The sequence below is a fragment of the Rhineura floridana genome, chromosome 5 (genome assembly GCF_030035675.1).
Source record: "Rhineura floridana isolate rRhiFlo1 chromosome 5, rRhiFlo1.hap2, whole genome shotgun sequence".
NCBI lineage: Eukaryota > Metazoa > Chordata > Lepidosauria > Squamata > Rhineuridae > Rhineura > Rhineura floridana.
In genome coordinates this window covers 48,587,097-48,606,431 of record NC_084484.1, presented here as the reverse complement: position 1 = coordinate 48,606,431, position 19,335 = coordinate 48,587,097, and the positions used below count along the sequence as shown (strand labels likewise).

General features: G+C 39.3%; 1 protein-coding gene across 1 annotated transcript in view; it reads left to right on the top strand.

Annotated features, from left to right (window-relative positions):
• Positions 1 to 19,335, top strand: part of EFNB2 (ephrin B2) — a 56,936-nt gene that overhangs the window by 23,507 nt on the left and 14,094 nt on the right. The window contains exon 2 of the mRNA XM_061626621.1: positions 4,504 to 4,787. Coding sequence (XP_061482605.1) covers positions 4,504 to 4,787 — 284 coding nt within the window. The remainder of the gene's footprint in view (positions 1 to 4,503; positions 4,788 to 19,335) is intronic.

Here is a 19,335-nt window from a genome sequence, read left to right as displayed (position 1 = left end):
CACCTTCCTGGCCCTGCTTCACACTCACCTTGAGTGTTTTTGCCCGGCTGGAATGTGTCATCAACTCTGACAATGCCTCCTGCTTCCTTGAATGGAGGATAGAGAAGGGTGTGTATGTAGACATACACATACATGTATGTCTGCAGAAGCAAGCCTATGGTATAAAACTACAATTTTATTGACCTGCCCACTTTTGACTCTGGCACCACCCACCACTATCTCTGAATCCAATCCCATGATGTTAAATCTTGTAGCGTAAAGAATGATGGAGGCATAGACAAAAAGGCCTAGTTAAAAGACAAAATTTTAAAATGATAAAAATCAAAATTCTCACTTATATGAGTTAATACTTTAAGTTTAAAATGCCACCATTCACACTCACTTTTTAGGAGTAAAAAACAAGGAGTAAAAGGAGGCTTTTTTTTTTAGGAATAAAAATAATTTGACATCTGTTTCTGGAGCTTGTGTATTTCATGTTCATATTGCTTGCCCTAGTACTTTGGTATAAAAGCTGGCTATGCATTGGCAAAGGGTGCCATCAGGCTGTGCCTCTTGGCTGCTGGAATGGATCCCAGTAGCCATATGCAGCTCCATATTTTCTGTTGCAGCAGCCGCAAGAAGGGCAAATAAGGCAGACAAAGAGAGATTAAAACCAATTTTGTTCATCGTCTCCATCTGGTCCTGTATGCCAGCCCTAAAAGTAATATGTTCTCTGTCTCCCCTTATCTTGCATATATGTGCATGTGATTAACAGTACAGCATTTGCTTGTTTGTGCCCTGCTTAATTTCAATGGGTTCTTGTTTGAATAAAAATCTGCAGTGAGAGTGAACAGTAAAGTGGCTGGAGAGCTAATAGCTCCAGGTTTTGCATTTGGATTTGGCACTTTGCATCACATACCTTTGCTCTTGAAGATACCCAACTGCTACAGACATAATTAACCTACCCTTGCTGTGCAGCTTCAAGCTGAACTCTTTAGAAGACATGGCCTTGACATGGTTTGGCAGTAGGCATGAGATTCAGGAGACTTTTGATCCAATATATTGGTTACGTTTCTGTTTGAACCAAAGTTTTTTAATTACCTTGCGGGCTATTGCCTCAAGCACCCCTTTCAAAGTATAATCAGGAAAACTTGACTGGATTATGGACATGTAAAATGTTTACAGATGGTATGCAGCCCACATCGCCCACACAGGGATAGTGACATAAGTGCATTCAGTAGCTTCTGCTTTGTGAATGCAAAATTTCACAGATTAACACCACAGTCCATATAGCAGTTAAGGCAGGAAAATTGGATTTAAGATTAATCAGAATTTGTGGTCATCCCAGTTAAGACAATAAAAGCATTGATTGTTAGATTATTGTAAAACATTTCTATTTTGCCTTTGCAAAACATTCAAGAATACCCCCCAAAAAACACAAGACAGCAAAGAAATAATAAAGTTGGGTAATGGACAGACAGATAAATGGATTAAAAATATGAAACGATCAAGATATAGGAAAACACTATAACATATGTTACTTGAAGAAACAGAGAAAAACCTACAAAGATAAACCTGTAAGTACAGTAGTAAAAGTCTGTTCACAAAAATTCACTAAAGCCACTAACAACGAAGCCTTCTTACCTTCACATAGTATCTAAACTTTCTGCCCCCTTAATTTGGTTTATATAGCTTTCTTATTTCTTTATTTCCTTGTAAATATCTTGACAGCCTTGTCTTTCCCCATAGGTCTGAGCCTTGTAGATGAGCGTGTAGGTTTTGAAGTAAAATGGCTCCAGAGTAAGTAACTTAGGAAACAAATATTCACACATTTTTCTTCTTGTAGCTTTTAAAGAGTACATTTAAAAATATTTATTTGCTATCAGGCTATGTTCTTTTGAATGAAAGGTACCAACCTTGTTTGGACAAATCTGCCATTCCAGGCACAATTGTAAGCATGCTTACCTGAGAGTAAGCCCCTTTTAATTGAATGGGATTCACTTTTAAGTAATCCTGCACAGGATTGCACTGTCAGCTTGTTTTTGAATGAAGATGCCGAAACACTGTTGATCTAAAGTATTGTTGCGCGCCTCCCCCAATCTCCGAGCGGTGAGATTTCGGGGGTCCCTGCCCTCCTCCAGGGTTTGGTTTCTTTTGGGGAAGAAGGTCAGCGGAGACTGTGGTGTCTTTATGAAATATGGTTTCCTTATCTACACACATTCCAACCTGAGCTCAAGGATGCATCAGCAGTTTAATATCCAGCTTTTCCATCAGGGTTGCAGGAGGCACCCCAAATGCCATGGTGCAGAGAGCTAGTCTCTCTCTGCCTGCCTTCCAGTCCCCAGCAATTCTCTAGACACACTAAAACTACAAGCACAACCTGCTAGCTGCCAGGAGTGGAGGGGATGCTCTCCTGAAGAGTTTCGATGACAAAAGGGTCTCCCTGGTCCATTTACCGTTGCTAGGCAACTGATCGGCCCATTATCTTACCTGGCCAATCTATTTGGTTAAAAAAAGACTCATTTGACCAGCTGAGAGTTCCTCATTCCAAGGCACAGGATTCCAAATCAGAGGCTAGAAAGCGAACCCACAGGAATCATCCATCCCAACCCCCATGCTCATAACACTATCTTATCAACTTTTAGGCAAGTTGAGATCCATTTAGGGAAAGGGCTGTAGCTCAGTGGTAGAGCTGTAGCTCAGTGGTAAAGCATATGCCTTCCATGCAGAAAGTCCCAAGTTCAATCCCAGGCATCTCCAGGTAGGGCTGGAAGAGAATCCTGCCTGAAACCCTGGAGAGCTGTTGCCAGTCTGTGTAGGCAAAACTGACCTAGATGGACCAAGGATCTGGTCAGTAAAAGGCAGTTTCCTATGTTTAAGCTCACAAACTCGCAGCTAGGATTCTCTTACCTCCTTCACCATCTTACATGTAGACTAAGTCAGCCTTCCCCAATGTAGTGCAATCCAGATATTGTAGGCTATAACTCACATCGGCCCCATCCAGCATGGGAGGTCACCAGGTTGGGGAGAGCTGGGCTAAGTAGTTGGAGGATTTATTTAAGGACAAGATAAAGGAATCCTTCATTTAGAGTTGTATTATTATTGTTGTTGTTGTTATAGTATTAATTGGAGTGATGTTTGGGTGCACGTGTGCGTGTAGGTATGAGAGGGAGAAAGAGTGCTTGGTGTTTTAATGCTAGTTGTTGAATAGAGCACTTCATTAGGAAGCCATTGTTTTCAGTCATCGGAGACATTTTCTAGTAAGGAAGGTCTTTACAGCAATATGGCTGACAAGAAAGATTTCGAAAGACGAAAAGGAGGCTTTCAGCTGTAGGTATTAGAAGGATATTGTATCCATAGCTGTAATGTTCAGTTTCCAAGCATTAATTGAAACACATGTATCTTGCGGGGGAGGAGATTACAGTTGCCTTAGTTGCTTACAAGAGCATGTCTTCATTTTGTGGTTAAATCAATATTCCAAGCAGTTATTTTCATTTTACAACATTTGTTTTTTTTAAGGCACCACATTAATATAAAGCCACTTGCTTGACTGATGAGTTGCCAACTATAAGTAACCCGAAATATTTCACATGTTCATTTGATACCAGACAGTAACAAAATGAGTATACTGTACACTTGAATGGTTTACATAGAATTGCCATAGTTTTAAGGGACAGTGAAGCTTTCCCTTTTGTGAAAGAAAGGAGGGAAAGATATGAGTTAAAGCCTTCTAAAGGATCAGCACGCAGAGGGAAGTATTGTAGACAAAAGGAGGTCAGATGTGTATCTTGTGCCTGGAGGCTGCTGCCATTGTTGGTTCCCTGTGTATCCATGTGTTAGACTGGGAGGGTCCAGCCACTGCTTGTGTTAATGGCTATTGTTGTGGAAACTGCTGTATGTAACACTAAATTATTCAGTAAATTTATAACCCACCTTTCTTCCATCATAGAGGTCAAGGTGGCTTCCCAAACAGTCTCCCATCCAAGCACTGATGAGACCCAGACCTGCTTAGCTTTAGTGGCATCATCTGCCCTACATAATGCCTGTGGCATCATTGAAAAGCAACATATTCCTACCTACCTCCTCATGATGTCTATATGACTTTAGAGAAACATAACTTGTAAAGCTTTCTAGAGTGTTTGCTTCCATGAGCCCCTTCATTAGACCACAGCACACTTAATATTGTCCACCTGATATCTCCCACTTCAGAGAACAATTCCTTCTCACTTTGTAGGATGTTTACATATTTGCTCTTGATTTCTTTTAATTTTAAAGTGGGGGATAATAGAGCTTTTGTGGCCTGTGCCAAGGCATTCCCCTGCCCCATCAATTTCCATTGACCTACTGTGCCATGATAAGGGGGGAAGTCCATAGCTCTGAAATGTATGTTCACAACCTAGATTGTCTTACAGTTTTCCAAGATGTATCCCTTTTGCTTCTGTCCCCGCCCCACCCTTTTAAAAAATGATCTTTTATCAGATGTGGTGACTTTTTTTTTTGCCTTTTCCCCCCTGATTCTTTTAGATTCCATCCTGGACAAGGACTGGTACTATACCCAAAGATAGGAGACAAACTGGATATTATATGCCCAAAGGTGGACTCTAAAACTGGTGGCCAGTATGAGTACTATAAGGTCTATATGGTTGATAAAGACCAAGCAGATAGCTGCACTATTAAAAAGGACAACACACCTCTGCTCAACTGTGCCAAGCCTGATCAAGATGTTAAGTTTACCATCAAGTTTCAAGAATTCAGCCCTAACCTCTGGGGACTGGAATTTCAGAGAAACAAAGATTATTACATCATATGTAAGTGAACAATGACTTTTGTTTCTCTTCTGTCTTGCTGTTTTTTAATGTATTCATTGTATTCAATCAAATAAGAAGCTTAAAGGATTGGTATTGTTTTCTTTTAAAGTATTTTCATGACAGCTTATTATTTAGCACCTCCCTGCTGTTCTAGACCTTTTTTTTTAAGTGCCAGATTTTCACAGATGTGGGCTGTGTAATTGTGGTAGCAATGTTCATAATACAATTATGGAAGACATGAACATCTTAATCTGGTTCCAACCAATGGAAAGCTCCATGAATGTTAGAAATTAGCAGTGCTGTATTCCATAGGGCAAGCTTTTGATCTAAAATATTTAAAGCCTTAAACACACATTATTCATGTACTTTATTTTTGCAATGGTATAGTATTGCTCCTCTGAAATATTGTTGAGCAGTAAACAACAGTAATTTTTAATCATAATATCATTTATTTTTAATCCCAATGAATTAGACAATTAAATTTTAAGCAAACAGAAGAGGGGTGGCAGGAGAAAAGGTCAAAAAATGTAAAGTACTATTTCTGTATGAAAAAATAAGAAACTTCTAAAATGTCATTGGAGTAACTTGAACTTTAATAGATCATTCACAAGTTGATCTTTTACATCAAAAAGTGGCTTTCATTTCCATTTGTGAAGTCTTTAATGTACATCATTCCCTTGGAGGAAACTGGGGGTGTTCTATTTCTAAAGTTTCATATAAACTGAAGACTTACAGCAGGTGTGGGGAACCTTTAACCCTCCAGATATTGCTGAACTCTCACCAGCTCCAGCAAGCATGGGCCAATAGCAAGGGATGATGGGAATTGTAGTTCAGCAAAATCTGGAGGAACAAAAGTTCCCCACACCTAATTTACAGCCTTTCTGTTTATTATGTATGCTATGCCTGTCAGGGTAAATTCTATCAAGGTAGCTTTAAAAAAAAGATGCAATTAAAACACATTTACTTGAAAGTTAATTCACTGATTTCAACAGGACTTTACTAAGTAGGTGGGCATTGTATTACAATTAAAATGTAATTCAGTAATAATAATGTATTATTTTCCCCCTCTGTTGCCATGTTTTCTGAACCTATGATGGAAGTTAGACAAAGCTCCCAATTGTTCCTCCTCCCTGGTTGCAGTCTTAATAGCCCCTGTATGTTAATGGCTGGGAAGATTAGGACAGTGTGTAGCTCCCTTGTCTGCCAGCCTCTGCCAGTGGAGAGCAGTGTTGCTAATGAGGAGGCTTTGACACAGCAGAATTCGTGAAAGTTTGCCCGGGTAGGCAGGAAGCTACTGTCAGCATTTCAGGGCAGGGATTGGGGTCAGAAGCTTTGGATCCAGTGGATCCTACAAATCCACCAGGAGGTCCCAGTCTTGACCCCTCAACTGTGTCAGCCTGGAGCTCGTGAAGCAAAAGAGGGGGGAAACTCCACCATCCAGCTTCCATCCATCCTGGCTGGTGGGAACCCACAGGGCTCAGATGCATCAGTGTGTTGTTGGCTACTCTGCACTTCCACGACCCCTTGTGAGGGCTGATCTGTTATTGCATATTCATTTACAGTGAACACTTACCATATTTAAAATAACTGAAAAAATGAGAAAAGGGGGGAATAGCAGTAAAAGTAAATAGCTATTTCCAAGTTATATGCATTCTCCTTGTTTTGAGTAAATTCATTTAGGAATAAAAAACAGAACAGTTTTAGCAATGTCAGTGTACAGTAATTAAAACATGCAGCAATCAGAGAATTGATGAAATAACTAATCTGGAATATTTAAAAATCAATTTTTCTGATTGTAAGATTATGTATAAACTGTATTGTTGTTTTGGTAGGCATAAATGCAGAAGTGCTCAATGCTGCAGTCTGTAACTTCTGAGGAAAGTGGCAGTCAATTCTGTTTTACTTGAGTGAAAACTGTAGCACCAAAACTAGAGACAGTTGCCAGCAGGCCTGATGAAAAAGTGTACTGTAACATAAAACCTTCTGTCTGTGCTCAAATAGCTGGTTCTGAGGATGAAATATTTCCGTTATCTAATGCTATGGGGATTAATTTTCCACAGTAGGCCAACTGTGACATAAATGGCACCATTTTAATTATGACTTGAGAGTTATGGACACAAACAGAACTTCATGGTAGACTGTCAGCTTTGTCATATCTGTGTCAGTAATTCCTCAGAGTAAATCCATAAGTAGGATTCATTTTCTTCATTTTCATATAATTATTTCATTATGGCAATAAGGTATAATAGACATTACATTTCCGGGAGGATTATAGCATTATTCAGGGGTTATAGAATTCACTGTCCCTTAGCCTGGTGCCTCGGAATGCTATCAAAATACCTCGGGAAAAATATTAAAGTAGCAACATCATGACAGAAGGCTATGCATGATTGGTTGGTGGTGCCTTAAAGATCTGATTTCAGATACTCCTGTGACTGTAAACCTCAAGCTGTAACTTAGTGAGGCATATCTTTTCTTTACAAAAATTGGACATCAACGTAATAAAAGTTCCCTTTGTGCCTCAGCTCCACCATCCTACTTATATATGCTATAAAGAAGTAGCACCAAGTATAGGATTTGAATATTTTGGTTGTCATCATTGTTCTTGCCACTTAAGTGCATGTGTCTGGGAAAATATCAGGTAGGAAGGAACATAGGAAGCTACCTTATACAGAGCCAGACCATTGGTCCATCTAGTCAGCTGTGACTGGCAGCAGCTCTCCAGGATTTCAAACAGGGTACTCTCCCAGCCCTACCCAAAGATGCCAGTAATTGGACCTGGGAACTTCTGAATGCAAAGCAGATGCTGTTCCTCTTGAGCCACAGCCCTTTCCCCTTTAGGAAAGAAGGGTCCCAAACCAATTGCAAATTGCACTCAGGCAAACAACTATTCATGTTTTGATGAAGACATGTTTCATCCAAAGTACCACCTGAATTAGTAAGCAAAAAGTTTTTTTGTCTTACAAACACCTGAAATAATTATTTATAAAATTCAGAAACAAAAATGTGGACAAAGTGAAGTAAAGTTGAGAGCTTCTGAGGAAAAAGTAGCCGAGGTTCCTGCTTTCCCATCCCTTGTTCATTCTTCGGAGGAAAATGATGTAGTCATCAAACAAGAAGAAAGAGAAGGTGGTGAATCATGAAATGAGGATGAGCTCATGAAATGGGTGTATCCTTCCATCCTCTGTTAATTTACTGAGTAGGTGAATACTTAACTTGGATGTCCACAAAACTGTTCAGATTAATTCACCTTCCTAGAGTCTCTTCACCAAGCCTTTTCTGTGAGTTGACACTTCTGTTTGGCCAATGGTATGTTTCCAGGTGATAAAAAGACATCAGTTGCTTTTTATTTATTTATTTATTTATTTATTTATTATTTTATTTATATCCCGCCCTTCCTCCCAGCAGGAGCCCAGGGCAGCTAAACAGAGGTAGGCTGAATCTCTTGAGACATATTATAGAGGAGCTATCTAGACATAAACAACCGTAGAAAGCATTTCTCAGTGACCTGTGCATAAAAGCAACCTTTTGCTTTTCTTTTATCAATTCAGAATTAGTGTAGCTTTATGATAGATTCTCTCATTAATTATTACTGTCATGAAGACCCTTTCTCTTGTTTTGATGTCTGTTCCCTGATGGAAGAGAGCTTGGAAACCGGTACACTGAGCTGATCAGGACCCAAGGAGAAAAAAGCAGAGGTCATTTCCTTCTCAACTTTTTACCAGACAGGGTTCTGAAAACTGGGTATCTCTTCAGTCACAACACAGATACTGGTAGCGGTGGTGGGTTATTTTTGTAATTTATTTATTTTGTTTAAAACATTTTTATCGTCTTCTTTAGCCAAACAAGAACAAAAAACCATAAAACGTGAGAGTCCCTGCCATCATGCTTACAGTGTAAAAGAAATGACACACCAGGAAAAAGGGATGGGGCAATGGGGGGAGGAAACACCAGTTCGTAAAGTTACAGTCCTTATAATAGCAAGCTAGAATAGAAAGAGTTCAGGTAGCCTAGTGGAATGGTGGGTGCTAGATGACAATTGGGGAGAGGCAAAGCCTGTGTTTCAGCAGAGGCAATAGAGTAACCCTGATTCCTTATTCTTTACTATTCCTTTTATTGAAATTAATGGCTCATTACTTGCATGCTGCCCTGGGCTCCTGCTGGGAGGAAGGGTGGGATATAAATCAAATAATTAATAAATAAATAAATGCCACTTATCCAGCATATCATAAATCTCTTGACTACATGATGCCACTTGATGTCAGAATTATGGAAAGCCACACACACCCTGCAAAAGTGTTGAGATTTTTCTATACAGATAGGTCAGTGTCAAGGATTTGTATTATGTGGCAAGGATTATGACTGGCTAATTCAAAATCTAAGAAAAATCTTGGTGACAGTAAGATTTCAACAGAAATCTGAAGAATTCACAAGGTTGCTTAACACAAATCATGCCCTTTAACACACAGTCAGGAATAAACCATACTAAATGATTTGCCTTCCAAAAATTAATTGAAGGCCAGGTGGATAATCTAAATTTTGAGACCCCCTTATAACACAGGGGAGGGGAACCTGTGGCCCTCCAGATGTTGTTGGACTTCAGCTCTCATAATTGCTTTTTAATTATTTAGTTGAAATTGTTGTAACCTGCCTGGGACCTCAGGGTGAAGGGTGGGTAATAAATCATTATCATCATACTCTGCTAGTATGGCCAGTGGTCAAGGAAGAAAGGAGTTATAGTCAAGCAGCATCTGGAGGGGCACAGGTTCCCCATTCCTGCTCTGGAATAATAGATTCAGGTTCATCTAGAATTGTGAGAAAATTCTGTATGCATGTATATAAACACAAGTTCATCTTTATTTGGATATTGTCACATGATTTTTGACTGACGCCTGTTGCCAATTCAATTTCTCAAACGTACCATAGTTTAATGAAAACCACGCCTTCAGACTCCAATTTAATTATGCGTCTTAAGATGATTTTGCTCTCTCATTGCTATGTTGATGAAGGCTAGGTTTTAATCCTTAAACTGCAAATGAACCTTAGTTGGGCTGATGTGATTTCATGTTGGCTCCACAGGACATAGAAGTGATAACAGATGAATGAGTGACTCAAGAATATATTTTTGCTTCTGGTGTGTCATCTGTAACAGGGAACCATGGTGAGATGCAGGAGCACCCATATTTTTAGCATTGCAGTAACTTAAAACTTCAGTTGAGCTTTTAGAAATTCAGTTTTGTCATCCAAGGAGAGGGGCAGGACAAAGGTAACGGGGATGCAAACACAGCAAATACAGGTGTTAAATGTGTGAATGAACACAAATCTTGATGGATGGGGGAGGGAGTTGGCAAACCTAAGGGTTTGCAATTGGAGGAAGGGAAGTATTGTTATGCACTGCACAGCATCTCCCCCTCCCCTGTAGTGCTCAGCCAGCCTCTGTAGGTGGTGGGTGTTATAAGTGCATCTGGTGGGTGTGCCTAGCCTTTTGGGCCTAGACTGTGCAGCAGCCTAGCCTAGCCCAGGGCAGGATTTGAGAAGAAGCAGAGTGGTGAGTGAGCTGGCTCTTCTAGGCCCAGAAGCCTAATGAGACCTTACTAACTTAGCCTAGGCAATGGGGAGCTGGAATATTGTGTGTGCATGCATGTCTGGGGTACATTTCTTCCCTAGCTTGTTAAAAAAAAAAGAAAAAAAGGAAAAATACATCATTTCAATCCTTTCAAGCTGGTTCCATTTCAAAATTGTTTTGAAGAGTATAATGTGGGTAGAGCCTTAGCTGCAACAGTTTGAGACCTCCACCCAACTGTGCAAACGATCATTATAAATAATTAATCTTATTTAAATTTTCTCATGTGAACGAACACATGTTCTATCAAAAACAGAGTGTGAGATTTGCTGGTAGAGCCATCAGAAGCCATATTACCTAGCTGGCTAGAACAGAGATTGTGTGCTTATACAATTCATTCTAGTACCTGTAGTTCAGGGAGATGTATAGTTCCGGTGTGACATGCTGCCAAACATTTCCCAATGAAAAGTATTGTTTATAGCTATGAATTTAATTTTCAAAGTGAAACTTCTCTTAATTGTTTTCCTGGCATTGCAGAGGAGGCCAGGGTAGTTAGTTTTGGGAAGCAGATGCCTCAGGAGAACTGAACTCAGTTCACGAGCTTACTAAAACATTGTACCTGTACAAGGAAGCCTTTCCATGCATGTACACTTTGTGTGCTGCAGGACTCACCTTTAGTGCATCTACAGTTGTGTGTGAAAATTCATTCTCAACTTTGACACATGTGCTGAAACCGTACAGGTGTTCATCAGACAAAAGCAAACTTAATAATACTGGCTTTTGAAAGTAACATATTTGAAGGAATTTCAAGTGAACAGTTCCTGTGCAAGTTTGCAGAGAAATCACAGCACATTAGACTTCATTAGTAGTTCAGATCGTTATGGTAGGAGGACTTGCACAATATACATTTGCTTCACTGTTATTTAGCTTACACAACTATTTTGCATGTGGAAAATACTATATTTTAAATTGATTCACATTTTTTGTAAACTTAACAAGTCATAGTTCCTAATTAAAATGCATAAATTGGGGTTTATTTTTGTCATTACCTATGAAAACTTTGCTCCCAGAAACCACTTTTATAGTGCCTGATGCCCCAACCCTTCTGCCCCCCCAATTTTTGTCTTTGCCCGTCCAATGAAAATTGTCTTGCTACACTCCAAATTAAGCATCTGAAGAACCACATGTCAGGAAAGCAGGCCAGTTATTAAACTGGGCAAGGCAAAAATAGAAGCAGGCAACCCATCCAGAACAAAACAATCACTTGAATATTTGGACTTCCTTGTGCTTGTGTTCATTGTTTTAGTGGATCTGCTGTTATTAAAGGCGGTGTGCTCCATGCCATGTGCTAAGCCTTGCGCACCCTAACTTTTTTTCAGTTTTTAAGTTTATCTGAAGTGAGAAAGTTTTAACAGTTTTCTTTCTGGACAAATCTTAAGAATGGTAGTTAATCCTGATTTTGTTGTTTTTAAACCCCCTATCCTAAAACAGTTATTACATGCTTTGTGGATTAAAGTTTAACAAAGAAACTACAATTCCACATTTATTTGCGATATATAAATAATTCTTACACTAAAAATAGCTATGTGTGTTTTTATAAATAATAATAGACACTGCTAGTTTCTGAAGACAGAACACTTGCCTCCCCTAGCCCTCTTCAAATTGATCCTAGGCACACTTTTTGTGCCTTGTTTTGTTTCAATAGACTGAGCTTACGTGGTTTTTCATAACTGCTTTATTTTGAATTTATTTTTAAGAAAACATACACTTCTGATTATAACTTGCATTTCTTATGTAGGCAAACTCTCATCTCAAAAGCCACCTGTAAGATTATATAAAATGGTCAGTTATTGGAAGCCTTTTAAAGACACTCTTATTTTTATTCAGATTAGGTTGAATTAAATATCAATCTTACAAATAAAATTACTGCAGGGGGTGGGGGAGGAACCCTGTCAAGACTGGCAGAGCTTCAGGTTCTTGTTGATGTGCAAAGTTGGTGGGACTAAAGAAGTGAAGTCCTGGTTGTGTCCCAGTCCACATAACAAAGCTACAGTACTGTGAATTGTCTTTGTTCCTATTAGGTGCCACTATCTAAGCAGAGCAATGGAGTTTCTCATTTAAAACTAGCTGTAAAGGTACTACAGCAGGAAATCTGGGGCTGTGGGCATGCTAGACACTTCAAAAATTTTAAGTGACGCTGCCGTGTGCTGGGCCCACCTCCTTCCCCACTGCTGCCTTCAGACCTTTCAATACTACAAAGCATTGGGCCCATCACTGTCTCTGAGCCTGCGGCAGAGGATTTCCATTGGCCACATTTGGAACACAAAGGGGTCAATCTCCCAATCAGTTGCAAAATCTCCCTGAAGCTGAATTTTTAAAAATGTGCTGGAGCTGTTCCGACACGGTTTTAAGAGTAAAAAGGGGTGGGGTTGGACTAGCATCATGTACCCCTGTTTTGAGAAAGGAAAGATAGAAACGCACTGGAACCGGCATAACAGTAAGTGTGTCTCTACCCTGTAAGTGCCTCATTCCTAAAATCATTTAGGAATTGCTCAGACTGAAATGGTTTTAATATGTTATAATATGTAATTTAGTATTTCCAGCTTCTGTTTATTTTTAGCACTCTCCACCCACCCACCCACACTTGCTGTGCTTCATAAATGATTTAACAATACCAAGGATAAAATGCTGCCACAAAGGAGAGAGTCATTTCTCTGCTTAAGGAGCTTTTATGTATTCATTATGCAGATTAGCATTAAATGAACTAAAATGCTTTAAACATAATAAATAACTTAAGCCACAAAGGTTTATACACGGAGGTTTAGTTTTATGTATATAAAGCATCTCTGACTTAAGTAGGACTACTCCCGTGTGTAAAGTTAACTACTGGTGTAAAACTCTGCAAAATGAGTGCCCTAAGGCCCTTTCCCTCTTGCTAAGGGATTTGAAGAACTCTCATTAAATCAAAAGGAGTCATTTGCATCTTGATAAAGAGTAGGCCTATGAAAGAAGAGCAAGAATCAGTTTAAATGAGCAACATAAAGCATTTTGGAAATGTGCTTAATGTTTCTTTACATAGATAGCGGTAGGCAAAAGGTGTGTGTATACAGGTGGGATGATATGGTGCTATCATCTATATTAGTGTAATAACAAACCCCACATAAGCAAACCCCACTTCCAGATTTCCACTTGCAAATTTTATATATAATTTCTGTCTTGATGTATTTCATTTAATTTATCAGAGAGTAGTGAGCATTGTGCCAAAAATACTGAGTATTATTTTTATTTAAGCTCTTTCAAAACAAATACTGACATAAACACTCTGGACGATGCTGGTTTTTTGTTTTTATATCTGCACCATGATAGAAATGGCTGAAAAAAATTAAATGAATGCCATTGTGGCATTTTCCCATTGTTTAAATATTATTGTGAATGAACCTTTGCTAAGTTTAAATAGTTGCCACTTCAAAATGTCAGCAGACGCCCCTTGCAGCAGTAGTGTATTGAATCATTTTCTGCATGAAAACAAAATACATCAATTATATTTTATTAAATCGTAATGTTCTGGAAGACCTTAAAGGAATTAGATGCCTTGTCACAATTATTTCAGAAAACTTCTTATATGAATAAAATTTGCAGATTTGAAAAGCAACAAGTAAATCCAAAGAGTTCATCCTTTCCCTCCCTCCAGACCATGAGGACTAGAAATTCAAAATGAAATATGCATCTCATTACAATTTGATGGCCAAACTGTCATTGAATTGGATAGCACCCATACTGTGCATGTTTATCCAGATGTTAATTTATTAGGGCTTGGAAATTTCTTTAGAATTGCAGCTTCTTAAGATTGAAATATGAAATTCTCAGTAGTAGGAAACTCATAGTCAAACTCCTATAATCACAATTTAAATATTGGCATCTGTATTATAAAAAAACCCTGAAAGAATGCCTTCATCTGCATCACCCTCCCTGTGCATTAAGATCAGCAGAAGAGGGTCTCCTTGTGGTCCCTGTATTAAATGAAGTGTATAGTGTGGGGCCTGTGGGAGAGCCTTTTTGGTAGTGGGTTTGCACTTTGGAATGACCACCCCACTGACATGCACCTCAACCCAATTTTATATTCTTGTAGATGCCAAATAAAAGCCTACCTTTTTGGTCTGGCTTTTAGAGGCTGGTGGATTGCCATTTTTACAATGATTGATGTTAATTACATGGCTTATTATCATTATATTAACTTCTGTTTATTATGTACAGTATTAGGTTTTTCTTTTTTTACCACCCTATGACCATTTTTGGTCAAGGGCGGTATAAAAATCTTTTAATAAATAACTGAAATCAATGATTTAATCTAGAGCTATGTTTAATCTAGAGTCTTAGTTTGAATGCAGTTAAGTAAGAGTCATTACAGGTGATACAGTCCTGAAGGGGCAACATGAGTCGAAAAGGGTAGGAGGGGCATGCTTTTGGCCCCGCCCCTGTCATTACCATGCTCTATTATAACTTTTGCAGTAGGGATCCTCCTCTACTTGTGGAAGCTCCTTGTGCAGTTAAAGACCCTGAAAGATCGGGCTTCTTGAATAGCTCAGGGAACCAACATGAAGGTTTCCTGCTGAAGAAGTTATACCAGAACACACGGAAATCAGCACAACACACACAACAATGGGGGCAGATCTAAAGGCATGCCCTCATAGCCCTTTCCTACTTCTATTGCCCTTTCACTTGAAGAGGGATATACCTGGTGCCCCCAATCCAGAGGGATAGCTTGTACAGCATTATTTGCCTAACTTCCCAAGGTTTAACTATCTGTATCAGTTTTGATAGTGCCAATTAGTTTGGGGAAGGGCCATAGCTTAGTGGCTTTGTGTGTAGAAGGGCCTCGGTTCAATCCCTGACATCCCAAGGTAGGGCTCCTGCCTGAAACCCTGGAGAGTCACTAGCAGTCAGTGAGTGCTGCCAGTACTGAAGTAGATGGACCAATGTTTGGCTTGGTATAAGGCAGCTTACCATGTTCCTATGAGGGATCCTGAATCCAAGTCCATGTCTTTCTAAAAAAGGAAGGGGACTTTGACTCCAAAGAAGTGACTGATGCTGTAAACTTTCACAAATCTGAACATTCATTCTGCACTGTATAAAGAGGCCCCAGTTGTAATGAGCAGTGTTCCTGGAGCTCCAAATACTGGATGAAGAGATCCTACACTGGGGACTGTGCATATAGCATCATTTTGTGTCCCATTTCTAATGTGTGGAAGACTGCATCTGCTTGCACACTGTCCTTCCTACCTTGGGCAGAGAAGTTATATTACTGTTCCTGAGAACTCAGAAGTGTTTTGCATATATTTTCAGCACTTGATTAGGTAGTAGATTGCCCATTCTATAACCAAAGCAATGATTTCTACCTAAAATACTTAAGGATATGACAGTGCAAAGCATACAGTCAAAACTCTGCTTGTTGGGCAACATTGATAAGCAATACACACAGGTTGCATACATCATTCACAGCTGCTTCCAGTAAATTTAATAAAATGTCTCAACTATGAATGTGTGGATTGTCATGAAGGTTTAAATGCATGGGAGAGATGGATTTGCTGTTCAGTAGTGCCTTCTGTCTGCAAGAAAGTCTGCTTTTTGTTACTTTGTTGTTTGTTTTTCCTTTCCAAGGTTTCAAGGCTAATGACAAAAGTATTAAAACATATTCAGAAATTCATACACCAACTCACAAGCCTGTTTTACGATTATTCTGTAAAGAAACCAGCGCTGGAGTTCTTGCCTACTGGTGTGGGAAAGAGTGGCCAAATTCAAAATGCAATGAATTTTCATTCCTCTGAAATCAATCTTAATAAAGACAGGATTATGATTCTAGGCAGAAATCTATTCAGTACATACTCATAAAATCACAACTGTACTAAATTTATTTGTTTAGTTACTGCTTTCCAAAATTAATTTGCAAAACAGTGTGAAAACAAAAAGAAACATCCTTGTAATATTAAAGAATATAAATAGAATAAGTAAATGAAATGAGTAGAGTAACTGTGTTAAATGATAAGGCTCCATAACTGACCTGGAGACTTAAAATGCCAAATCATTTGTCTGTGTGTGATAGACAGTGGCCAGAGGATCTAAATAGCTTTTTGTGTTGTGCAGTAACGCTCTGTTTGTGCTAGAAATAAAAGCAGGAGATGAAGGTATTCTTTTATTGAAGCAAACATGTGGAAAATTGCACTAGATTGTTATACTAGAGAATATCTCCCCTGAAAGGAATGAGGTTCATCTGTAGGGCAAATCCTTACTGTGTCACTTCATTGGGGTTTCTGCTGGACTCTCTGTGGTCACAGCAAATAACATCATGTCCATCTAAGCTGTTAGAGCCGTGCGAGTAGCACATTTTTTCATCTGTAGTGTTATATTCTAAAATGTCACTAGGCATTAACTCAGTCAATGGTGATGTCCTACCACCTAGAGATGAACCCTGCCTCAAGATGATGTTTTCCACTTCAGTGCCACACTTACAGCAATTACTGGGTCATTAATATCATTGCATGCAATTAGTGACAGTAGACTGCACATAAGGAGTTTACTATATTTTTCCACCCCAATAGAAACTTTTTATTTTAACCTTTTTTAAAAGGGTAGGGGGAACAAATTGTAGAGATTAGGGGAGGCAGGCAGAAATTGTTAGGGCAAATCTGTGAGTTAATGGATGATACCTTCCCAGATTATACAAAGGTGGCAATTTTTCCCTGAATAGACCTGTACATCATTTACAACAATTGGTGTAACTCAAATGTGAATTCATTTTGTTCAACTGAATGTTTAAGGAAAGATCATAGAACAGGTTGGGAAGTATTTCTTTGAATCTTTCCAAGTCTGAGATTTGAGAAAATGGTGTAAATATATATAGAACTCACTCTGGTCTAAAGAAATTGCATGGCTTGCCATTAGTTTATTTTGAGAAAACATACCTAGTGGATTTTAAAACATAAATTGTGATATGAGCCTACAGATGGGAAAGAAATATAAGCATGATGATTCCTTCATATTGCATCAATTCACCAAATATATTCAAACACAATTTTTAAGTTGCGCAGAACACTTAGGCGGGTATAATGTGTTCAGAGCAAATATATTGTGTGAGCAGGCTGATGATATTTTAATAAAGCTCACCCTTTGCTGCATGGCTTTGGCTTACCCTTTGCATCCTTGACCCCAGCTGCAATCAAGTTTTGAGTGCATGGTGTAGCATTTGTCCGTCTTCCTCCCTCACGGTGTTTTCTCACTGTCTATTTTAGAGGACAACCCTTGATGGTGATGGCAAAGAATAATGGTGCATAATGTCCTTTCATTATTATCATAGTGCAGAGGTGTGCCACTGGTATGTGTGTACAGGGAGGCTCTGCCCTGGTAGAGTTTTGTGGGCATGATGGTAGGCAGCAGTGGGCCTTGAGAAGACATGTTTCAGGGCAGAGTGCCAGTGGCATTGAATTTACTGGATCCAAAGCCCTGCAGATCCCTTGCAATTCTCAAGGACCCTCAGTAGCCTGCAGCTGGCACATCAACAAAAGTAAACTGTCCCCACCTTCCCCCTGGCCAGTGTGAGTGGTAAGCTTTGGATAAAGAGGTGGATCTGCTGCTGTGCTGCCCTTTCCTACTCCCCAACCAGGGTTTGGATGGCTCATCCCAAAAGTAAGTTCCTTGGAAGCAGAGACCTGTCTGCATGGCCTTCATAACTCTGTAAATTGCCATATACAGTGTGGTTCAGTGTGTTTACCAGGGCCTTCTCAGATGAGAGACTTTGCTCAGTAAAGTTTAGGAGAATTCAAATACCTTTTTCTAAAGCTAGTGCTTTTAAAAAAACAAAACCCTGGATAATTTCTTGTCCAGCATTTAAAGAAAGGAAATTCCTTTGGATAAATGTGATAGTCCTTTCCCTACTTTTGACTAGTGCTTGTGTCTGTGAGTGTTGTACAAACTGAGTCTGCTTGAGTATTTGCAAATTGCTGGTGCCTGCAATAACAGTCTCACTGCTGCACTTTTGTACTGTTACCCATTTCTCTTCCCTCCCTTTTAAAAAAAATACGCTTCTAATGAGATTCTCCTACTCCATGTCTAGAACATGGAGATTGGGTAAGGCCACTTGCATCCACATCCATTGCGGGAACAGAGGACTTTGGTGTTAACTCTCGTGGGACTTTTACAGCATTGTCTTTCAGTGTTTACACATTTCTGGTTTTTCTTCCCAACTTGAAAAGTTGTAAAACATTCCCAGGAGCAATTCTTGATGAGAACACACTAACTGAAACAATGCCGCAGAAAACTCTTAGCTGTAATGAAACATTTAGATTGTGTAAATCATTGCTCCTTATAAAGTAGGTTTGTTTTTCTTTTTTCTTTCTTTTTGTTTTGTTTTGTAAAAAGCAATTTAAGAAAATGTTGGGGGAGAAAAAGCATTTAGGGAACCAAGAGGAAAGGTGCCTAAGAGATTATGTTAATAGGTGCCATAGTACAAAAAATAGTGGGTATACAACAGCAGTGCCATATGGGCTGAGCTCCAGTTAAATATTGATGTCATATGATGTGGTTATTGCGTAGGACAGAAAACAAGTGCAGACCTGTGAAGAGGCTGGATGAAAAAGACCAGAAAAAGGACCAGCTGTAAATGAGAAATGAAAACTAGTGAAACCAGCATGGACCTGGGTGATAATTTCATAGCAAAACTGCCAGTTGACAGTCTTGCATTACTGACACTACTTTTGTCCCACCCTGTACAAATAGTTGCCTCCAAGCCAGTCAGAGGAAATGAACTGGCATGTGCTGGTCTCCCTCCCTCTCTGCAAGAGCACCATGAGATTCAAGGAAGAGTGCTTGCAACCAGAATTCTTCCAATGAATGCTCCATGCATTTATTCTCCATTTGATGGGAAACCATGATTGTGCCAGTTGGCTAAAATGGGTTCCCTATCATGTGGAGGGGTCAGGCATGGACTGTGAT